Raw genomic sequence first — 20,247 nt, forward strand, 5'->3', positions numbered from 1 at the left:
ATCCACTGAGCCAAACCAGTTAGGGCTGAAGCAGCTCTTAAAATGTGAATGTATTGCTCATCTGAGGAATGGCAATTACTTACATGCTACCTAAAAGTTAAGGTTTTTATTTATTTTTTAAAATATATTTTATTGATTTTCTACAGAGAGGAAGGGAGAGGGATAGAGAGTTAGAAACATCGAAATTGTATAAATGACACAGGCCAGTAAGCCAGAACCAGGGGAATAGGGAAACTGAGATGGTAAAACAGCAATTTGGAGCCATCTAGTAAATCCCATCTTCCATAAACCAAGGACACTTAAGAGGAAATGATTTGCATTTTGCCTCCCTAACCAGAGGATATAACCATGTGGTAAATACCTTATTATCAATGTACTCAGGGAGACAGATAGCAGAAATCCAATTAGCATCATTTGCTGACCACATCCAAGGACAAATGAAGTTAGAGAATAAACCTTATTTTGGATAGTCCTTTTCTAGTCTGGTAAAAGGGAAAACGATCTTTCCTGTTTTTCTACCCAGGAAGCAAAAGTTCCATAAATTACTAAAATGGTTATATTAATCAGGAATTTCTTTTAAAGCCATCTTTTCATCATGGGAACTGAACTTTGCTAGCCTATGTTTGTGCTTAATACACTTTGATATATGAACTTTTGGTAAAATAAATTTGACAATCCTTCCAGGGTTTGAATTTTAAGAAACTTTTTCTTCACCTAGAATTGGCTTTAGATCACTCCAATTGGCTCTGGAATGCCTCAGGTATTTGTTTCCTCTCTCATGAACGATAATTTTCTGCTTAAAGCACATGGGAAGCTTGGTCAAATAATAACTATATTATGCTTTCATTTATAGCTGTCATTCAGGAATATTGTGTTTTGCAGAAAGGACAATATTCCATGTCATTTGAAAGTACTGCTGATTCTTAAACTTTTTGTTTTTTAGATATAAGGAAGCATATTTAAAGCTATTTGGTAAATTATATAGTTCTCTCCCTACCTGTCTCTCCAGTAATTGGCAATTTTTAATAAGTAGCAATAAAGTTCTTTGCATGAATTCAACAAGACCTGTTCCAATTGTAGCTATATTAACCAAGGAAAACTGATAATGGGCCTGCTTATAGCAGCCTTGGCTTCACTGCCTTTTGCAGACCTTTGTCCAACCAGCATTCCACGGGAATCCCTTACAATCCACAAGGGCAGGCCACCATTTAACGTGCCCTTGGTACCCTGAAGGGTATGCTAGTAAAAATGGGGGAATATGGGACTGAAGGACCCTGCTGTACTACTATCTAAAGCATTCTTTATCCTTAATTTTTTGAATCTGAATGATCATTTTCAATCCTCTGAAGAAGAGCACTTGACCTCAATAACCCCATCTCAGCAACCACAAGTCTTGTGGCGAGATGTAGACACTAATAACTAGATTGGACCCAATGAATTATTAACATGGGGGAGAGAATATGCGTATGTTTCTAGCCCCACAGGGCCACTGTGGATTCCAGCTCGCCAGATTAAACCCTGCTATGGCATGGCCTGGGACCAATCCTCTTCCAGAAATGTGGAATTTGGGCCTGGGGACTCCGCAACCCTGAATGATGTGCCTTCCCCAGACCCAGATGGCCCCCAGAATAACCTGGGGAATGATGATGAGGCTGATGGCAAAGGCTGAGCAATTATTGGAGCGTACTCACATGCTACACATTCCAGATACCTAGCCATTCCCCTTTTTGTTTTTCTCATAGCCTGTAAAATCAGAACTGGAACAGTAAATGCAATTCACGGACTCTGATATTCCAAAGCAGAAAGTTCGTCGCCTCCCTCTGTCTTCAACAGAACATTCAGCAAAACAAAAAAGGCGAAGATGTTGGGGAGCACCCGAGACTTGGTTGAAAGTTTGTAAAGAGAACATTCTGAAAAAAGGGAAGTGTGTGGAAAGCTGCCTGCCCTGTTTATTGAAATTCTGACCTAGGGGTGTGCCGAAGGCGGTGCCGCTAATTATTCCTTGACCTTTCCAAACAATTCTGTGCACATGCAGACACTAGCTATTTGCTGGAATCCTTATACTTAATCTTTGGGTGTCCTTGCTTAAAAAATATTACAAACGCAAGTTTCCTCCCAAAATTACTTACCTTACTGATTATACCTGAAAGGTAAACTTTAACTTAAACTGCTGTTACAATAAAAGCCTAATGAGGCAGGCAATTGAGGCTGCCTTATTCCTTTAGCCAGATAGTCCCTTAGGCCTCTCTTTCACAGCAAATTTTGTGTCAGAGTAATCCATTCATCTGTCGCATCAACCTGGCAATGACCGAGCCAATTCACTTCTGAGAATATATCCAAAAAAAACTCAAAACACTAAAGCAAAAGAAAATATGCACCCCTGCCTTCATTGTAGCGTTATTTAAAATAGCCTAGATTGGGAAGAAGCACAAGTGTCCATCAGTAGATGAGTGAATAAAAAGCTGTGGTCCAACTCAATTAAACTCAGCCATAAAAATGAAGGAAATCTTACCCTCCGTGACAGCATGAATGGACCTGGAGTGCATTATGGTAAGTGAAGAAAACCAGTAAGAGAAACACAAATATCACATGATTGCATTTATATTTGGAATGTAAAGAAGAGAAACTAACAAAGTCTACAGAGACTCGTAGATACAAAGATCAGACTGACAGCAGTCAGATGGGAGGGGATGAAAAAAGGAGGGATTAAGCAACACAAACAACCTCTTAGACTCAAACAACAACATGGGGTACCAGAGAGAAAAGGGAGAGTGAGGAGGTAGAAGAGGGTAAAGGGGAGGATTAAATGGTGATGGAAGGAGACTTTGGGTGGGGAACACACAATACAGTGTACACATAACGTATTATACACTTGTACACTTGAATCTTATATAATTTTCCTACCCAATGTCATCCCAATAGATGAAAAAAAATTCTTCCATTTGTAGACATAAAATTTACAGAAGTGATTTTCTCCAAAAACTTGATGCTACTCTAGGGGCTCTTCTCCCAGCTGGTCTCATTTCTGAGCTCTCCTGTGAGTTCCAGCAGCAGGACAGTCTATCCCAGGCATAGGACCTGCCCACAGCATAATTCCCCTAAATGCTGCTCCCAGAGAGACATCATACCCACTGATGTCTATGTATAGGGAACAGAGAAAGGTTCCCACTCACCACTTGTGATGCCAGAGAAAACAATGATCTATTCAGTAGAGCAATGACAAAATAGGAAAACCACTCTTGTCTTAAGTCCAGGGAGAGTAAGGAGTAAGACCTGGTGGAACCCTAATTATTTTTTCTACAGAGCCGGGGTTGGGAACCTTTTTTCTGCCAAGAGCCATCTGGATACTTATAACATCATTCATGGGCCATACAATATCATCAAATTAAAAACTGGCCTGCTATCTTCGGTCACACATTTATTGAACTGGCAGAGCCAGAGCAAATGATTCCAGGACCACTTTAAAGAGGACCCAATACCATACTCTGCCTGACAATTGCCTTGAAATGCATAAAACTGCCCACTCTGGTACATAGAAATGAGGCGCAACAGGCTCAGCAATGCCACATGGGACAGCACAGCTCCCAGCACCATCCGCCCGACACCCAGTAGCCACAGGTGAGCAAGTCTGAGAAACAGAAGACAGACCCACACAGCTGGTATGTTGGAATGTGCTGTTCCTGGCAGCAAGTACAAGTGTTATGGTTACCTGCAGAGGTGTGGATGAGAGTGATGCTGGTGTGTCACGCCCCTCACACCCACACCAAGAGAGCAGGAAAAGCCTTAGGACTCACATAGAGGTCTCAAAGGAGGGCCGGGATGGCCTCTCGAGCAGCTGAGACCTGGCTTTGGAGCCAGAAATGGAGCCTGGTGTGGTCATGTGGGGCTTCGAAGATGGGTCCTGGGCAAGAGTTCTGCACAGGCAGGGATTCTGTGGTTTGAATCACCTGCCTGCTCTATAGGAGACACCACCCAGGCTTTCTTATCAGCTTGTTCAAGTGCAGGGCAATAGGGACAAGAGCGGACTGAGGCTCAAGCTGTCAGCAGGCAACCATAAAAAAATACATATTTTGCCCGAACCACATGGCTCAGTGGTTGAGCATCCACCTATGAACCAGGAGGTCACAGTTCCATCCCTATTCAGGACAGATGACCAATTGCAGGTTCGATCCCCAGGGGGAAGAGGGGCGGCAGGAGGCAGTCTATGGATTATTCTCTTTCATCATAAATATTTCTCTCTCTCCCTCTTCCTTCCTCTCTGAAACCAATAAAGATATATAGTTTTTAAAATGAAGGAAAGCAAGACTTATCAAGAAACAAAGAGAGAGGACCTAAATAACTAAAACCAGAAACTAAAGTGGAGAAGTAACCAACGACACACAGAAATACAATGGATTGTAAGAAAATACTATGAACAAATATATGCCAACAAGCTGGACAATGTGGATGAAATGGACAAATACCTAGAAAAATATAATCTCCTCAAACTGAATCAGAAGGAATCATAAAACCTGAATAGGCCCATAACAACTGATGAAATAGAAGCAGTAATTAAAAAACTCCCAGCTAGCCAAAACCGGTTTGGCTCAGTGGATAGAGCGTCAGCCTGCGGACTGAAAGGTCCCAGGTTCGATTCCGGTCAAGGGCATGTAACTTGGTTGCGGGCACATCCCCAGTAGGAGGTGTGCAGGAGGCAGCTGATCGATGTTTCTCTCTCATCGATGTTTCTAACTCTCTATCCCTCTTCCTTCCTCTCTGTAAAAAATCAATAAAATATATTAAAAAACAAAAAAAAAAACTCCCAGCTAATAAAAGCCCAGGTCCAGATGGCTCCACAGGGGAGTTCTTCATTCAAAGAAGAACTAACACTTTTACTCCATAAACTATTTCAGAAACTCCAAGAGGAAGGAACACTTCCAAACTCTTTTTATGAGGCCAGCATTATTCTAATTCCAAAAGCAGATAAAGACACTACAAAGAAAGGGAATTACAGGCCAATATCCCTGATGAACATAGATGATAAATCCTCAACAAAATATCAGCAAATTGCATCCAGCAATATCTTAAAAAGATCATACACCATGACCAAGTGGGATTTATTCCGGCTGGTACAATGTTCGCAAATCAATAAATGTGATATATCATACAAACAAATTGAAAGACAAAACTCACATGATCATATCAATAGATGCAGAAAAAAAGCATTTCACAAAGTCCAACACCCAGTTTTTTTGTTTTGTTTTGTTGTTGTTGTTTTTTTTTAAATATATTTTATTGATTTTTTACAGAGAGGAAGAGAGAGGGATAGAAAGTTAGAAACATCGATGAGAGAGAGACATCGATCAGCTGCCTCCTGCACGCCCCCTACTGGGGATGTGCCCGCAACCCAGGTACATGCCCTTGACCGGAATCAAACCTGGGACCCTGCAGTCCTCAGGCCGACGCTCTATCCACTGAGCCAAACCGGTTTCGGCCAACACCCAGTTTTGATAAAAACTCTCAGCAAAGTGGGACTAGAGAGAGCATATCTCAACATGAAAAGGCCATATATGACAAACCTACAGCCAACATCATACTCAATGGCAAAAATAAATTGTTTTATGATCAAAGCATGGTTCAAATTGACCTGCAACAAGACAGGAATGTCCGCTTCCACTACTCTTATTCAACAGTACTGGAAGTCCTAGCGACAGTGTTCAGAGAAGTAGGAGAAATAAAAAGCATCCAAATTGGAAAGGAGGAAGTATAACTCTCATTATTCGCAGAAGACATGATATTGTACACAGAAAACCCTAAAGACTCCACTAAAACACTACTAGATTTAATCAATGAATTTGGCAAGGTACCAGGATACAAAATTAATACCCAAAAATCAATGGTTTGTTTATACACCAACAATGAATTCTCAGAAAGAGAACCTAAACAACCAATTCCATTTACCTTGGCAACAAAAGAAATTAAGATACTTAGGAATAAACTTAACCAAGCAGGCAAAAGACCTGTACTCGGAAAACTACAGGACGTGGAATAAAAAGGTAGAAGAAGATATAACAAGTGGAAGAATATACTGTGTTCATGGATTGGTAGAATCAACATCATTAAAATGTCCATACTATCCAAGGCAATCCACAGAGTCAATGAAATTCCATTAAAATACAATGTCATCTTTCATAGAGCTAGAACAAATACTCCAAAAATTTATATGGAATCAAAAAAGACCCTGAATAGCTGCAGCAATTTTGAGAAAGAAAACCAAAGTCGGAGGAATCACAACATGAGATTTCAAGTTATACTACAAAGCCACCAAAATGAAAACAGCCTGGTACTGGCACAAGAACGGGCATATAGATCAATGGAACAGAACAGAGAACCCAGAAATCGAAACAAGCCATTACACTCCATTAATATTCGACAAAGGAGGTAAGAGCATACAATGGAGTCAAGAGAATCTCTTCAATAAATGTTGTTAGGAAAATTGGACAGACACATGCAAAAGAAATGAAACTAGACCACCAACTTACACCATACACAAGAATAAACTCAAAATGGATAAAAGACTTAAATTCAATGTAAGTCGTGAAACCATAGAAATCCTAGAAGAAACCATAAGCAGCAAAATCTGAGACATCTCTTATAGCAGTATGTTTATAGACACATCTCCTAAGGCAAAGGAAACAAAGGAAAAAATTAACAAATGGACTACATCAAAATATAAATCTTCTGTACAGCCAAAGAAACCATCAATAAAACAAAAAGGGAGTCCACTGTATGGGAGAACATTTTTAGCAATAATATATCTAATAAAGGGTTTGTATCCAAAATATATAAGAAACTCATACAACTTAATAGAAGGAAGACAATCTACACTAATAAAAGAGAAACATGCAAATTAACCATCACTCCGCTATGCCCACCAGCCAATCAGGAGGGAATATGCAAATTAGAAGGAGAAAGATGGCGGCTGCCCAGCTACTCCAGGCATGGAGTGGCCGGGTGGGGCAGGACACCTGCTATGAAAGGAAGGGTGGGGGGTAAAGGGATCTACAGGAACGGCATTCTGGCCACAGCAAAGACGAAGACTGCAGACTCCAGAGTCTGCAGCAAAGACGAAGACAGCAGATTCTGGCTGGAGTCTGCAGCGAAGACGAAGATGGCAGTCTGCAGTGAAGATGGCAGACTCTGGCCGGAGTCTGCAGCAAAGATGAAGAAGGCAGACTCTAGCCGGAGTCTACAGCAAAGTCGGCCGACTCCGGCCGGAGCGAAGGCCTGGGTCCCAGGTGCCGGAGGAAAACCGGTGCTGGAAGCCAAGGGAAGGCAGGCCTATTGCATGAGTTTCTTCATGCAACAGGCCTCTAGTCCAATATAAAAAGACTAGAGGCCCAGTGCACGATTAGGCCCCATCCATGCAGTCGGACATCCCTTTCACAATCTAGGACTGCTGGCTCCCAACCACTTCTGCCTGCCAGCCTGATCACCCCCTAACCACTCCCCTGCCAGCCTGATCGACACCTAACTGCTCCCCTGCCAGCCCGATCGTCCCCAACTGCCCTCCCCTGACAACCCGGTCATCCTCAAATGCCCTCCCCTGCATATTCCCTCTTTATTAGATAGGGTTTTTTCTTTAGCATATTGGACAGCCCTAACTGGTTTGGCTCAGTGGATGGAGCATCGGCGTGCAGACTCAAGGGTCCCAGATTCGATTCTGGTCAAGGGCATGTACCTTGGTTGGGGGCACATACCCAGTGGGGAGTGTGCAGGAGGCAGCTGATTGATGTTTCTCTCTCATAGATGTTTCTAGCTCTCTATCCCTTTCCCTTCCTCTCTGTAAAAAAATCAATAAAATATATATTTTTTAAAAAGAAACATTTAAGATTCCTCCATATCTGCCTGGCTGGTGTGACTCAGTGGTTGAGACCCCAGGCTGCCACCACTGGAAGGGGATCGCACCCCAGCCAGGCCGAGACCCCAGCCCAGGCTGCCATGCCTGTCCGGGGATGGTACCGCGGGGGGTGCACGCCCCAGCCAGGCTGAGACCTCAGCCCAGGCTGTCACCACTGGCCAGGGATCACAACGCAGGGGGTGCGTGCCCCGGCGATGCGCGCCCTGGCCTGGCTTAGACCCCAGCCCAGGCTGCCGCCCCTGGCTGGGGATGGCGCCACAGGGGGTGCACGCCCCGGCCAGGCTGAGACCCCAGCCCAGGCTGCCATCTCAGCCTGGCCAGGATGGCACCGTGGGGGGTGCACGCCCCGGCCAGGCTGAGACCCTAGCCCAGGCTGCCGCCACTGGCCAGGGATCACAACGCGGGGGGTGTGCACCCCACCCAGGCTGAGACCCCACCCAGGCTGAGACCCCACCCAGGCTGCCGCCTCTGGCCTGGGATGGCGCTATGGGGGGTACGCGCTCTGGCCAGGCTGAGACCCCAGCCCAGACTGCCGCCCCTGGCCGGGGATGGCGCTGTGGGGGGTACACGCTCCGGCCAGGCTGAGACCCCAGCCCAGACTGCTGCCGCTGGCCAGAAGATCGCGTGGTGGGGGTGCGTGGCCCTGCCGGCCTGAGACCCCAGCCCAGGCTGTGGCCGGGGATCGTACCAGGCGCTGGCGCCTCCCAGCCGGACACCCCGGGCTGCCGTCGCTGGGTGGACTGGGGGACTCCAGCAGGGCTAAGAGGACTGGGCGCCTCCATCTTGTGGCTATGGGCACCGCCATTTTGTCACGGAGTGATGGTTAATTTGCATATTACTCTTTTATTAGATAGGATGGCCAAGAGACATAAAAACTGCTCCAAGTCACTAATCATCCGAGAGATGCAAATCAACAGAACAATGAGGTATCACCTCACACCTTGTCAGAATGGCTGTCATCAACAAATCAACAAATGACAAGTGCTGGTGAGCATGGGGAGAAAAGGGAACCCTAGTACACTGCATGTGGGAATGCAGGCTGGTGCAACCATTATGGAAAACAGTATGGAGTTTCCTAAAAAATTAAATATGAATCTGCCATTTGACTCAGTGATCCCACTTTTAGGAATCCTATCTAATAAAATAGTAACATGCAAATTAACCCTCACTCCGCAACAAAAATGGTGGCACCCATAGTGGCCAGGGCAGACGCTGGCAGCATCGCCCCGGCAACGTGAGCCCAGCGTCTGCTCCTTGGCCTCAGAGGGAGGGGAGGAGCCTCTGGCCAGAGGACTGGGTGCGGAATGCTGAGCCCAGCGTCTGTGCCTGGCTGCACGGAGGGAGGGAAGGGGCCTCTGGCCAGAGGCCGGGGCGAGCCCAGCATCCCCGCCCTAGCTGTGCGGAGGGAGGGGAAGACCCAGAATAAATGGATCTTCCCAGTTCCTGACGCTGAAGGAGCCCTATGGGTGCCAGGGTCCTCCACCTGCAGCCCCCAGTCACAGCCCAACAGCCCCAGTCGCAGACTGGAAGCCCCCTGCCCACAGTGTGGACACGGCCAGCGTGGCGCCGTGGCGGGGGGGTCCAGCGGGCGCACTACAGACATCAAATCACTGCTGCCACGGCCACCCCTAACCCCACGCTCACAAGTAGTACGGTCCAAGGGGGGCAACTCCTGAGGCGCGGCTCCCATGGCAGCTGATGCGTACCACGCAGGCGGGGAAGCAGGACCTGGGAGCCCAAGCCCCCAAGTACCCAAGCTGCTGGGTGTCATGGGCCAGGGCCCCGAGGAGGCTCCAGGACAAGCATCTTCCCAGAGGCTGCTCAGAGGGAGGGGAGGAGCCTCTGGCTAGAGGCCCCGGTGAGGGATGCTGGCGTCGTTGCAGGCCAGGCTGAGGGACATCCCCCCCCCGCCCACCACACGAATTTTGTACACCAGGCCTCTAGTATAGCCTAAGAAAACCTGAAACACCAATTAGAAACAATGTATGCACCCCTATGTTCACAGCAGCACAATTTACAATAGCTAAGATCTGGAAACAGCCCAAGTGCCCATCAGTAGATAAGTGGATAAAAAAGCTGTGGTTTGTTTATACCACGGAATACTATGCAGCAGCAAAAAAAGAACAATCTCTTACCATTTCAGACAACATGAAGGGACTGGAGAATATCATGCTAAGGGAAATAAATCAGTGAGAAAAAGACAAGTATCACATGATCTCTCTCATATGTGGAATCTAAGTAACAAAAAATAAATTGATAAAAGGAGTGGATCCAGAGACATGAGAACCTGGAAGAGAGTGCAGAATCTCAGAGGGAAGGCGGGGGAGGGTGGGTGGGAGCTAATCAACTAAAGGCCTTGCATGCATATATGCATAACCCATGGACACAGACAAAAAGGTGCTGAACACCTAGGGAAGGGGATAGGATGGGGGAGGGGTTAATTGGAGAAAAAAGGTGATATATATGTAATACTTTCAACAATAAGGAATTTTTTTTTTTTAAGGAAACACATGACCTAGCTGGTTTGGCTCAGTGGATAGAGCACCAGAATGCAGACCAAAGGGTCCCAGGTTCTATTCCGGTCAAGGGCATGTACCTTGGTTGCAGGCTCCTCCCCGGCCTGGGCTCTGGTCAGGGCTCCTGCAGGAGGCAACCAATCCACGTGTTTCTCTCTCACATCAATGTTTCTCTCTCTTTCCCTCTCTCTTCCACACTCCCTAAAAAAATCAATGGAAAAATATCTTCAAGTGAGGATTAACAAACAAAAACAACAAAAAGGAAATACAAATTGGTAGTTACAAAATAGTCAGGGGGATGTAAAGTAGAGCATAGGAAATATAGTCAATAATATTCTTTTAACCATTTGTGGTATCTGATGGGTATTAGACTTTGTAAGTTTGTACATGTCTAATCACTATGTTGGCACCTTAAATTAATATATTGTGTCAACTTATTGGGAAAAAAAAAGTTTAAGCCCTAACCAGTATCATTCAGTGAACAGAGCGTCAGCATGTGGACTGAAGAGTCCCGGGTTTGATTCCGGTCAAAGGCACTCACCTTGGATGCAAGCACCCCTCCCTGCATGCCCTGGTCAGGGCATGTGCATGAGGCAACTAGTCGATGCATTTCTTTCACATCAATATTTCTGTCTTTCCCTTTCTCTTTCCCTCTCTCCAAAAATCAATGGGAAAATATCCTCTGGTGAGAGTTTAAAAAAATTTTTTTAAAGAAAATGGTGCATGATTTGGAAATATCCTAAGTGCCCATCAGTAGATGAGTGGATTAGAAAACTGTGGTACAACTACACAATGGAATACTACGCTGCTATAAAAAAGGAGGAACTTTTACCATTTGCAAAAGCATGGATAGACCTGGAGAGCATTATGCTAAGTGAAATAAGCCAGTCTGAGAAAGATAAATATCATATGATCTCACTCATATGTGGGATATAATGAACAACATAAACTGATGAACAAAAATAGATCCAGAGACAGAGAAACACTGAACAGACAGTCCAACCTCAGAAAGAAGGAAGGGGAGAGGGGGAAGAGATCAACCAAAGGACTTCTATGCATGCATATTAGCATAGCCAATGGACATGGACACTGGGGTAAAGGGGGCTTGTCCTGGAGCCATGGGGAATGTCAATAGGGGAAAAGGAGATATATGTAGTACTTTAAACAATAAAAAAAAATGGTGCACACACACACACAGAGGACTATCATTGTATTATTCAGCCATTAGAAAAAGAAATTCTGCCACTTGTAACAACACATTCATGGACCTTGAGGGCAAGATGCTTTGTGAAATAAGTCAGAAAAAGAGAAATGCCATGTGTTCTCACTTATCTGTGGAACCTTTAAAAAGCAACTCCAGCCCTAACTGGTTTGGCTGAGCGGATAGAGCGTCGGCCTGCGGAGTCAGCGTCCGGGTTTGGTTCCAGTCAAGGGCATGTACCTTGTTTGCAAGCACATACCCAGTGGGAAGTGTGCAGGAGGCAGCTGATCGATGTTTCTCTCTCATAATGTTTCTGACTCTCTATCCCTCTCTATAAAAAAATCAATAATATATATATATTTTTAAAAAAAGCAACTCCATAGATACACAGCACAGACTGATGGTTGCTAGAGGTTGCAGGAGTGGTGTACGGGGGAGGGGTGGGGGTCAAATGGATGAAGGGTGTGAAAAGGTACAAACTTCCAGTTATAAAATAAGTCATGGAAATGCAGCTTACACCACGGAGACTGCAGTTAGTAATACTATATTTCAGATTTGAAAGTTGCTAAGAGTAAATCTTAAAAGTTCTCTTTTCAAGAAAAAATATTCTGTAAGTCTGTGATGACAGATGCTAACTAGACTTATTGTGATGATCACTTCACATTATATTCACATATCAAATCATTATGCTGTACACCTTAAACTAATATAATGTTGTATGTCAATTGTCACTTAATGAAAAATAAAATCCCTTCTATAAAACAAAATGATTACAGTGGATTTGAAAAACTGCAATCACCTAGTGATGTCATACCCATCACAATGTCATCGGGAAATGCATTGCTCAGATGTTTATGATGATGCTGGTGTAAACAAGCTTCCTGTGCGGCCAGTCCTGTGAAAGCCCAGCACATACAGTTACGCTCACTACATAGAATACCTGATGATGGTGAACTGGTTCATGTATTTGCTATACTATCCTCTTTATCGTTGTGAGCTTTCTACTTAGTGAAAGGAAACTTTGCTGTGAAGCAGTATGCTGTTTCATGCGGGCAGCAGCCTCAGAGGTCTTGTGTTGGCTGTGCTTTTTGATTGCATCATTGCCTCCTGGGCTTGATTGAATCTGTGTTTTGTAAATTTCCTGGCCTAAGTGTACAGTGTGATAAAGTCTACAGTCGTGCACAGTAACGACCTAGGCCTTCATATTCACTCACCAATCACTGACTCCTGCAGAGCAGCCTCCAGTCCTGTAGCCCATTCAGGGTCAGTGCCCCACACGGATGTACCATTTTCTACCTTGCACACCACATTTTTACTGCACCTTTTCATAAATGCTTATTACCATTGCATTACAATTGCCGACAGTATTCAGTACAGTAGCACGTTGTACAGGATTGTTGCCTAGGACCCACAGGCTACACCATATGGCCAGGTGTGTAGTAGGAAACACCATGCAGGTGTGTGTGAGAGAACTGAAAACAACAAAATGCCTCAAGATGTACTCCCCAGGTTCAGGGTGCGTGCCTGTATGTAACTGCAGTTTCACCTCTCCCAGGAGTAAAATTCTAACCCAGTCACTCTGCAACTTGCTGTTCAACACTAATCTGTCTAAAAGACTCCTGCTGTTCCTTCCCCTAAGGAAGGGTGACTCTGTCTGAAGTAATCCTTTCTTTCCTTTTGCTAATAACCTCTCAAAGCCACTTCTTTCAGCCTATTGTAAACGCCTTCCATTTTGAACAGCTCCTCTGAGATTCTATTTACTAGATGGGAAGCGGCCCGATTCCTGAATGGGAATCAAGCCAATTAGACCTTCCAATTTACTCAGCTGAATTTTGTTTTTAACGGTTTGAAAAGCACCACAAAACAAATAGCTGATAAAGATGCTGTGACTCAGAGGAGGGAAGATGGCGTTTAGCATTCGGGGGAGAGACTGGAAATGCAGGCATTTGCTGCAGAGCTAGGCCTGGGGGACAGAGGGTGGACTTGAGAGCCTGCTCCACAAACATCAAAACTCAGGAGAAAGCGGGATTCTTCTGGGGAGAAAGGAGGGACAGGGGACCCACAGACCACAGCTCCTCCCATGCACGAACCGCGGAGACCGAGTCACCATTGTCCCCAATGACCCTCCACGCGGTCACCGCACCAACTGCGGAGCCGCGGGGATGTGGGTGCAGAGCTGCCCAGACACGCTCCGCAGCCGAAGGCCCTACCGCAGGGACAAAGTGGACGCCCGGTCCCGCTGGGCCCCACACTGCGAGCCCGAGGGGCCTGCAGTTTTAGCGGAGCCCCCGGGCGCCTTGGGTCCGCAGGCTCCGGACCTGACCGTGGAGAGACGGCCCGCCACTGCGGTTCCACCCGCCCCTTCTCCCCGTCCCCGCACCCCGCCGCACACTCACCATTTCTAGTTTCCTGGGCCTCCCTGAGTCCCGCCTGCGGCTCCCACCACCCGGACAGGTCGCAGCTCCACAGATGAGGACAGAACAAGGGAGATGCGATCCCATTGGAGCTGAAGACAGAGGAACAACAGGGTGGAAGCAGAGCTTAGCCCCACTCACCTGCTCCTCAAATAGTCCCCACCACCCACCCGCACCGCAGCCCCACCCACCGGCCCCACAGCAGCTCCACCCACCTGGAGCCCAGTTCAGATGACAGACACTTCTCAGACATCGCCCCCTAGCGCCCGAGACATACAGGCCTGAGCCCAAAGAAGCCAGATCTGCTGTCCAGGGAAGTCTGCACTGAGAGGCAGGGCTGAGAGTCCCCCAGGGAACAGTGGTCCTTCCTTGCAAACACACACACTTAAAAGGCACCTAATGAATCTGGCTCCATTTTGATCTTTGTTGACAACCGGAGTCTGACGTGTGCATTTGCAAAAAGGTGCCCAGGCTCAGGGACCAGGGATGCCTTAGGGTGGTATCCTTCCAGAACTACAGCCAGATTCCCAGAAAGAGCATTGAAACCAGAAACAGGCCATCATGTCCAGCGGGAAAAGTGACTTCTGCGTATTTAGAATGGTTACCTTTAGAAAATGTTTTTCACATGAAAAATGTGTTCCCACTGGTGATTCAACCACGCTCTGAGGTCATGAGCTGAAGCATAGTAACTTCCATCTTGTATATAAAAAACTGCTGTTTGAAATTCTCTGCTATTGTTAAATAACCCCCTGTTCTGTAAACTCTGTCACTTTAAGACAGTCTGTTATTCTGTAAAATGAATTTTTTAGTTCAAATAATAAAGATAAACTTAACTGTCTGACCTTGCAGGCTAGCCATCAAATGTAATAGACTAATATAGATAATAATTCCCATATTTTTATGCCAAGTACTGGTTCATTATGTATTCAAGGTTACAACTGTCTGTAACAATAACTCTCACAGTGCTCTTTGTAACATCTGCAAGCAAAGAGGCTCAAAAAGTATAAATATGGGAAACTTCCTGTATGTCGTGCTCAGAGATTTGGAAGAGACACCTGCCTCTGGGCTACACGAAATAAACGACTCCTAATTAATTGGCTTATTAAGGCGTCTTGTATCTCATTTGTTGATTTACCATACAACAGAGCCACCCCTTACTTGTGGTCATCTTGTAGGCAGTTCCACAGACCTACGCAGAGCAAGGAGATGGGCCAGGTACAGAGGTCACCAGGGTGGAAGCCCAGGTGTCTAGCAATGGGCAGTCAATTGTAGGGTGGGGCCTTGTCCCCAGGGAGATTTTTCCTCCTCTAGCTCCAGGCCCAGTTAAGCAACAAAATGCCAGGGCTGACATCAGAACCAGCTGCATTGAATAATGACCCCTGCTCTGGTGCCGGCTAATCAATCAGTGGAGGGCACATCCCTGAATGGACACACCTGAAAAGCTACAGAATATTTGATTCAGCTCTTCCCCTGGGACCTCCCCTGAAATCTCCACCCTAAAAACCTTTAGGAAGGAGGACCCAGTGCGCTCTCCCTCCCTGGAGCACACCTGTACCTTTCCCTTCCCCTCCATCTCCTCCTCCCCAGGCAGGTTACCATTAGCTTGGGCTCCCAAGCTCCAAGGGCGCTTCCTTTACCTCCTTAACTCCTTTTCTAAAGACATTTCCTCAAAGACTTACTTCTCCTAACTCTGTAATTTACCCAGTAAATGTTCTCTTACCCTTTGGGTCTTGCTCTGAATTGTTTTCGAGCTGGAATCCAAGTACCCAGGTTGCTGAACCCATGTTTGGTCTGAGCCCAGTCAGACACCTGGTGCCATTCCTGTTGCCTACCACAGTTACACTGTTTAATCCAGCAATAACAAGATTCATCAGAAAACTGGGTTCCATCTGTCAATGTAAGAATCATTCAAACCTCACCAGAATGTTTGTGAGTTTATTGTCAGGAAGCAAAACATCAATGGATTGAGATATTGTTCCAGGGAATGGCAGTTTTGTACCTTATCTATAATAATAAACGCATGATATGCTAATTAGACCAGATGTCCTTCTGGAGGAAGCCTGTGCTGAGAGGGAAGCCGGGATACTAGGTTCTGCAGGTGACCAGAGGGAAGCCCAGGACCCAGGTTCCAGAAGGAAGCCAGTGCCAGCAGTCGGGGGAAGGAAGGCCTACTCTTGTACCAATATCGTGCATTAGGCCTCTAGTTTTATATATCACAATCAGAAGAGAAGATCCAAGTGGGTTACATGAAATGCATTGGTGATACATTAGGGGGTAAGAGCAGGTGGTTCCTGTAGTCTCCATCATGGCAAACACAAGGGCCAGAATAGACTTAGTGTTGCTGCATACCACCTGCACCATGGAAACCATGAAGTCCCAAGACTCACCCTACAAGATGGTCTTTTCATCAAAGAGCTCCACTGAGAAGGCACAAGGAGTTCCTGTATGTAAAGAGAGATTTTCCCCGTAGCCTTGGCATATGGCTCTAATGGAACGAGTCACACACGGTTCAAGCAGCTGCTCTGTGGGAGGGTCATTGAGAAGATGCCACAGCTGGTTAACCAATGAGCCTTAACTGGGCAATCAGATTGCTTCCTCCCACCCCTGTCCTTGGGATATATGTTCTGTCCACTGATGGAGAACTAAGGGCCATTTCAAGGACGGAGGTTTGGGAGAACAACGTGTTGTTGACCCCATCTGACCAGGTGACCCAGTGAAGGCTTCTAGGTAAACTTTGAAGATTCTGGTGGGCAGTGTGGAGATCTACTGCTCTAATGGCCACCCAAGACCTCCCTGGTATGCAAGTTCCTTTGCTTATTAGAATTGCCACTTAAAAATCTGGAGTGGTGTGTCTTTTTCCTTTTTTTTTTTTTTTTATTGGTGGGACGCTGCTTCCCTGATGGGGACTACAAGCTGTGTCTATATTTTATAGCCGATGCCAGGAGGCAAAGTAAGGGCGTGATCAAGATGTTTACAACATTCTCGTGGGTTTCAGTTCTACTCAATTACATGCACCTGATCAAGCTTTGTTTACTTGCAGCCTATATTACTTAGGCATGTGGGGCCAAGTGTTCGGACCTTAAGTTCAAGCTTACAACTATAGCTGTTGGCTATAATTGTGCTGGGAAGGCTCTGGGCTCCAAGCTGGGACTTGCACGTGGCCACGAGAGGACTGTGCCCTCTCATCAGTCCAAGGCTTGAACCTGTCCAAACACTGTAGCCGCGCCCCACATATTCCCCTTTTCTTTTGTTTTTAAACATGTCTATTTACATTATCAAAAAAATTCTAAACAAATTATTCAGCATAATCAGAACATCAAAACAAACTTTTGGCTATTAACAAAATCATAAACACAGCAATGTTAATACAGCAACAAGAGAGAACAAAACTCTGGCTATTAATAAAACAAACCAATGCAAAACCAAACTACAAACATGTTAACATTTTCAGAATTATTTCTCCAAAATGAAAGTTCCTTTTGCTGCTGATGTATATCTTACTCAGAGTCCTTAGATTTGGCTGTGCAAGACTTTGAGTAACTTCCACTCTGCTTTTTTACCATCTGTTTGGCCTCAGTCATCATCTTCTTCAGCTGACTCCACATTGATACCACGGTCCCTTGCATAGTAAGATGCTGCGGATGTAAAAATGTCATCCGCTGAAGCCGGTTTGGCTCAGTGGATAGAGTGTCGGCCTGCGGACTGAAGGGTCCCGGGTTTGATTCTGCTCAAGGGCATGTACCTTGGTTGCCGGCACATTCCCAGTGCGGGGTATGCAGGAGGCAACTGATGGATGCAACTGATCGATGTTTCTAACTCTCTATTCCTCTCCCTTCCTCTCTGTAAAAAAATAAAGATGTCATCGATGCAAGGCTGGTCCCCTGGATCAGGCTGCTTGGACAGTTGGCTTTGGGACTGAGCCTGCACTAGTCCCAGTCAAATCAGCCCCGTCCGAGCTGGTGGAAGTCTGGTCCCTTCCTCAGCCGCTGCTGCATGGAAACAAGCAGCCTTCGGTGCTGCAGAGCTGGAGACCTCCAACTCTGAGTCTGGACCTAAAGTTCCAGGGAGCTATCAGGTCGTACAAATCAGGTCGTACAAACAAAAATAACCAAAACCCAGAAACAATGCAACTGCCGCAAGAGCTTACAATCTAGGCCAGAAATAAAAGTTACTTTCTCAAACATCATCAACCACAGCCGTACAGTAGCTTAACAAGACTTAAGAGATTTCTTCTTTTTTTTTTTATTGTTTAAAGTATTACATATAGTAGTACATATATCTCCCTGTATTTTTCCGCATTGACCTTCCCCCAGCCTCCCCTACCCCCTGTCTCATGCCCTCATCCCACCACCCCCTTCCCAGTGTCTTGTGTCCATTGGTATGCTTATATGCATGCATACAAGTCCTTTGATTGATCTCTTTCTCCCCCCCACAACACTCCCCAGCCTTCTCGCTGTAATTTGACAGTCTGTTGGGTGCTTTACTGCCTCTGTATCTATCTTTTTGTTCATCAGGTTATAATGTTCTTTATTTTCCATAAATGAGTGAGATCATGTGGTATTTTTCTTTCATTACCTGCCTTATTTCACTTAACATAATGCTCTCCAGATCCATCCATGCTGCTGCAAATGGTAAGAACTCCTTTTTTACCGCAGCATAGTATTCCATTGTGTAGATGTACCACAGTTTTTTAATCCATTCATCTGCTGATGGGCACTTAGGCTGTTTCCAAATCTTAGCTATGGTGAATTGTGCTGCTATGAACATAGGGGTGCATATATCCTTTCTGATTCGTGTTTCTAGTTTCTTGGGATATATTCCTAGAAGTGGGATCACTGGGTCAAATGAGAGTTCCATTTTTAGTTTTTCGAGGAAACTCCATACTGTTCTCCACAGTGGCTGCACCCGTCTGCATTCCCACCAGCAGTGCAAAAGAGTTCCTTTTTCTCCACATCCTGGCCAGCACTTGTCATTTGTTGATTTTTGATAATAGCCATACTGACAGGTGTGAGATGGTACCGCATTGTTGTTTTGATTTGCATCTCTTTGATGATTAGTGACTTTGAGCAGGTTTTCAAATGCCTCTTGGCCTTCCTTCTGTCTTCTTTTGAAAAGTGTCTATTTAGATCAGTTGCCCATTTTTTGATTGGGTTGTTTATCAACTTTTTGTTAAGCTGCATGAGTTCCCTGTGAATGTTGGAGATTAAACCCTTATCGTTGATATCATTGGCAAATATGTTTTCCTATGCAGTGGGCTTTCTTGTTGTTTTATTGATGGTCTCCTTTGCTGTGCAAACGCTTTTTATTTTGATGTAGTCCCACTTATTTATTTTCTCTTTAGTTTCCATTGCCCTAGGAGCAGTATCAGTGAAGAAATTGCTTCGGCATATGTCTGAGATTTTTCTGCCTGTGGATTGCGCTAGCACTTTTATGGTTTCCCATCTTATGTTTAAGTCCTGTATCCATTTTGAGTTTATTATTGTGTATGGTGTAAGTTGGTGATCTAGTTTCACTTTTTTTGCATGTATCTGTCCAATTTTCCCAACTCCATTTATTGAAGAGACTGTCTTGACTCCATTGTATGTTCATGCCTCCTTTGTCAAATATTAATTGAGCATAGTGATTTGGGTCGATTTCTGGGTTCTCCTATTCTATTCTATTCTATTCTATTCTATTCTATTCTATTCTATTCTATTCTATTCTATTCTATTCCATTCCATTCCATTCCATTCCATTCCATTCCATTCCATTCCATTCCATTCCATTCTATTGATCTATATGTCTGTTCTTGTGCCAGTACCAGGCAGTTTTGAGAACAGTGGCTTTGTAATACAGCTTGATATCTGGTATTGAGATCCCACCTACTTCGTTCTTCTTTCTCAGGATTGCTGCAGCCATTCGGGGTCTTTTTTTTTATTCCAGATGAATTTTTGGAAAGTTCTTTCTACGTCTGTGAAATATGCCATTGGTATTTTAATGGGAAGTGCATTGAATTTATAGATTGCTTTGGGTAGTATGGACATTTTGATGATGTTGATTCTACCAATCCATGTACATGGTATGTTCTTCCATCTGTTTATGTCTTCCTCTACCTCTTTTTTCAGTGTCCTGTAGTTTTCCGCGTATAGGTCTTTTACCTCCTTAGTTAAGTTTATTCCTAGGTATCTTAATTTTTTTGGTGCGATGGTAAATGGGATTGCTTTTTTAGTCTCTCTT

General features: G+C 45.1%; 1 protein-coding gene across 2 annotated transcripts in view; it reads right to left on the bottom strand.

Moving 5' to 3' along the window:
- Window positions 1-14,221, bottom strand: part of LOC308251526 (zinc finger protein 124-like) — a 30,120-nt gene extending 15,899 nt beyond the window's left edge. Inside the window, exon 1 of one of the 2 annotated variants that reach the window (XM_080675090.1) lies at window positions 14,014-14,202. In XM_080675090.1, the coding sequence (XP_080531216.1) occupies window positions 14,014-14,118 (105 nt within the window). In that variant the 5' untranslated portion in view covers window positions 14,119-14,202. Of the gene's footprint in view, window positions 1-14,013 lie in introns of both variants that reach the window. The other variant, XM_080675088.1, reaches the window with a different exon arrangement.
- Between the last annotated feature and the right edge of the window lie 6,026 nt (window positions 14,222-20,247).

Source organism: Plecotus auritus (genome assembly GCF_963455305.1).
Source record: "Plecotus auritus genome assembly, chromosome: 6".
In the NCBI taxonomy this organism is placed as follows: domain Eukaryota; kingdom Metazoa; phylum Chordata; class Mammalia; order Chiroptera; family Vespertilionidae; genus Plecotus; species Plecotus auritus.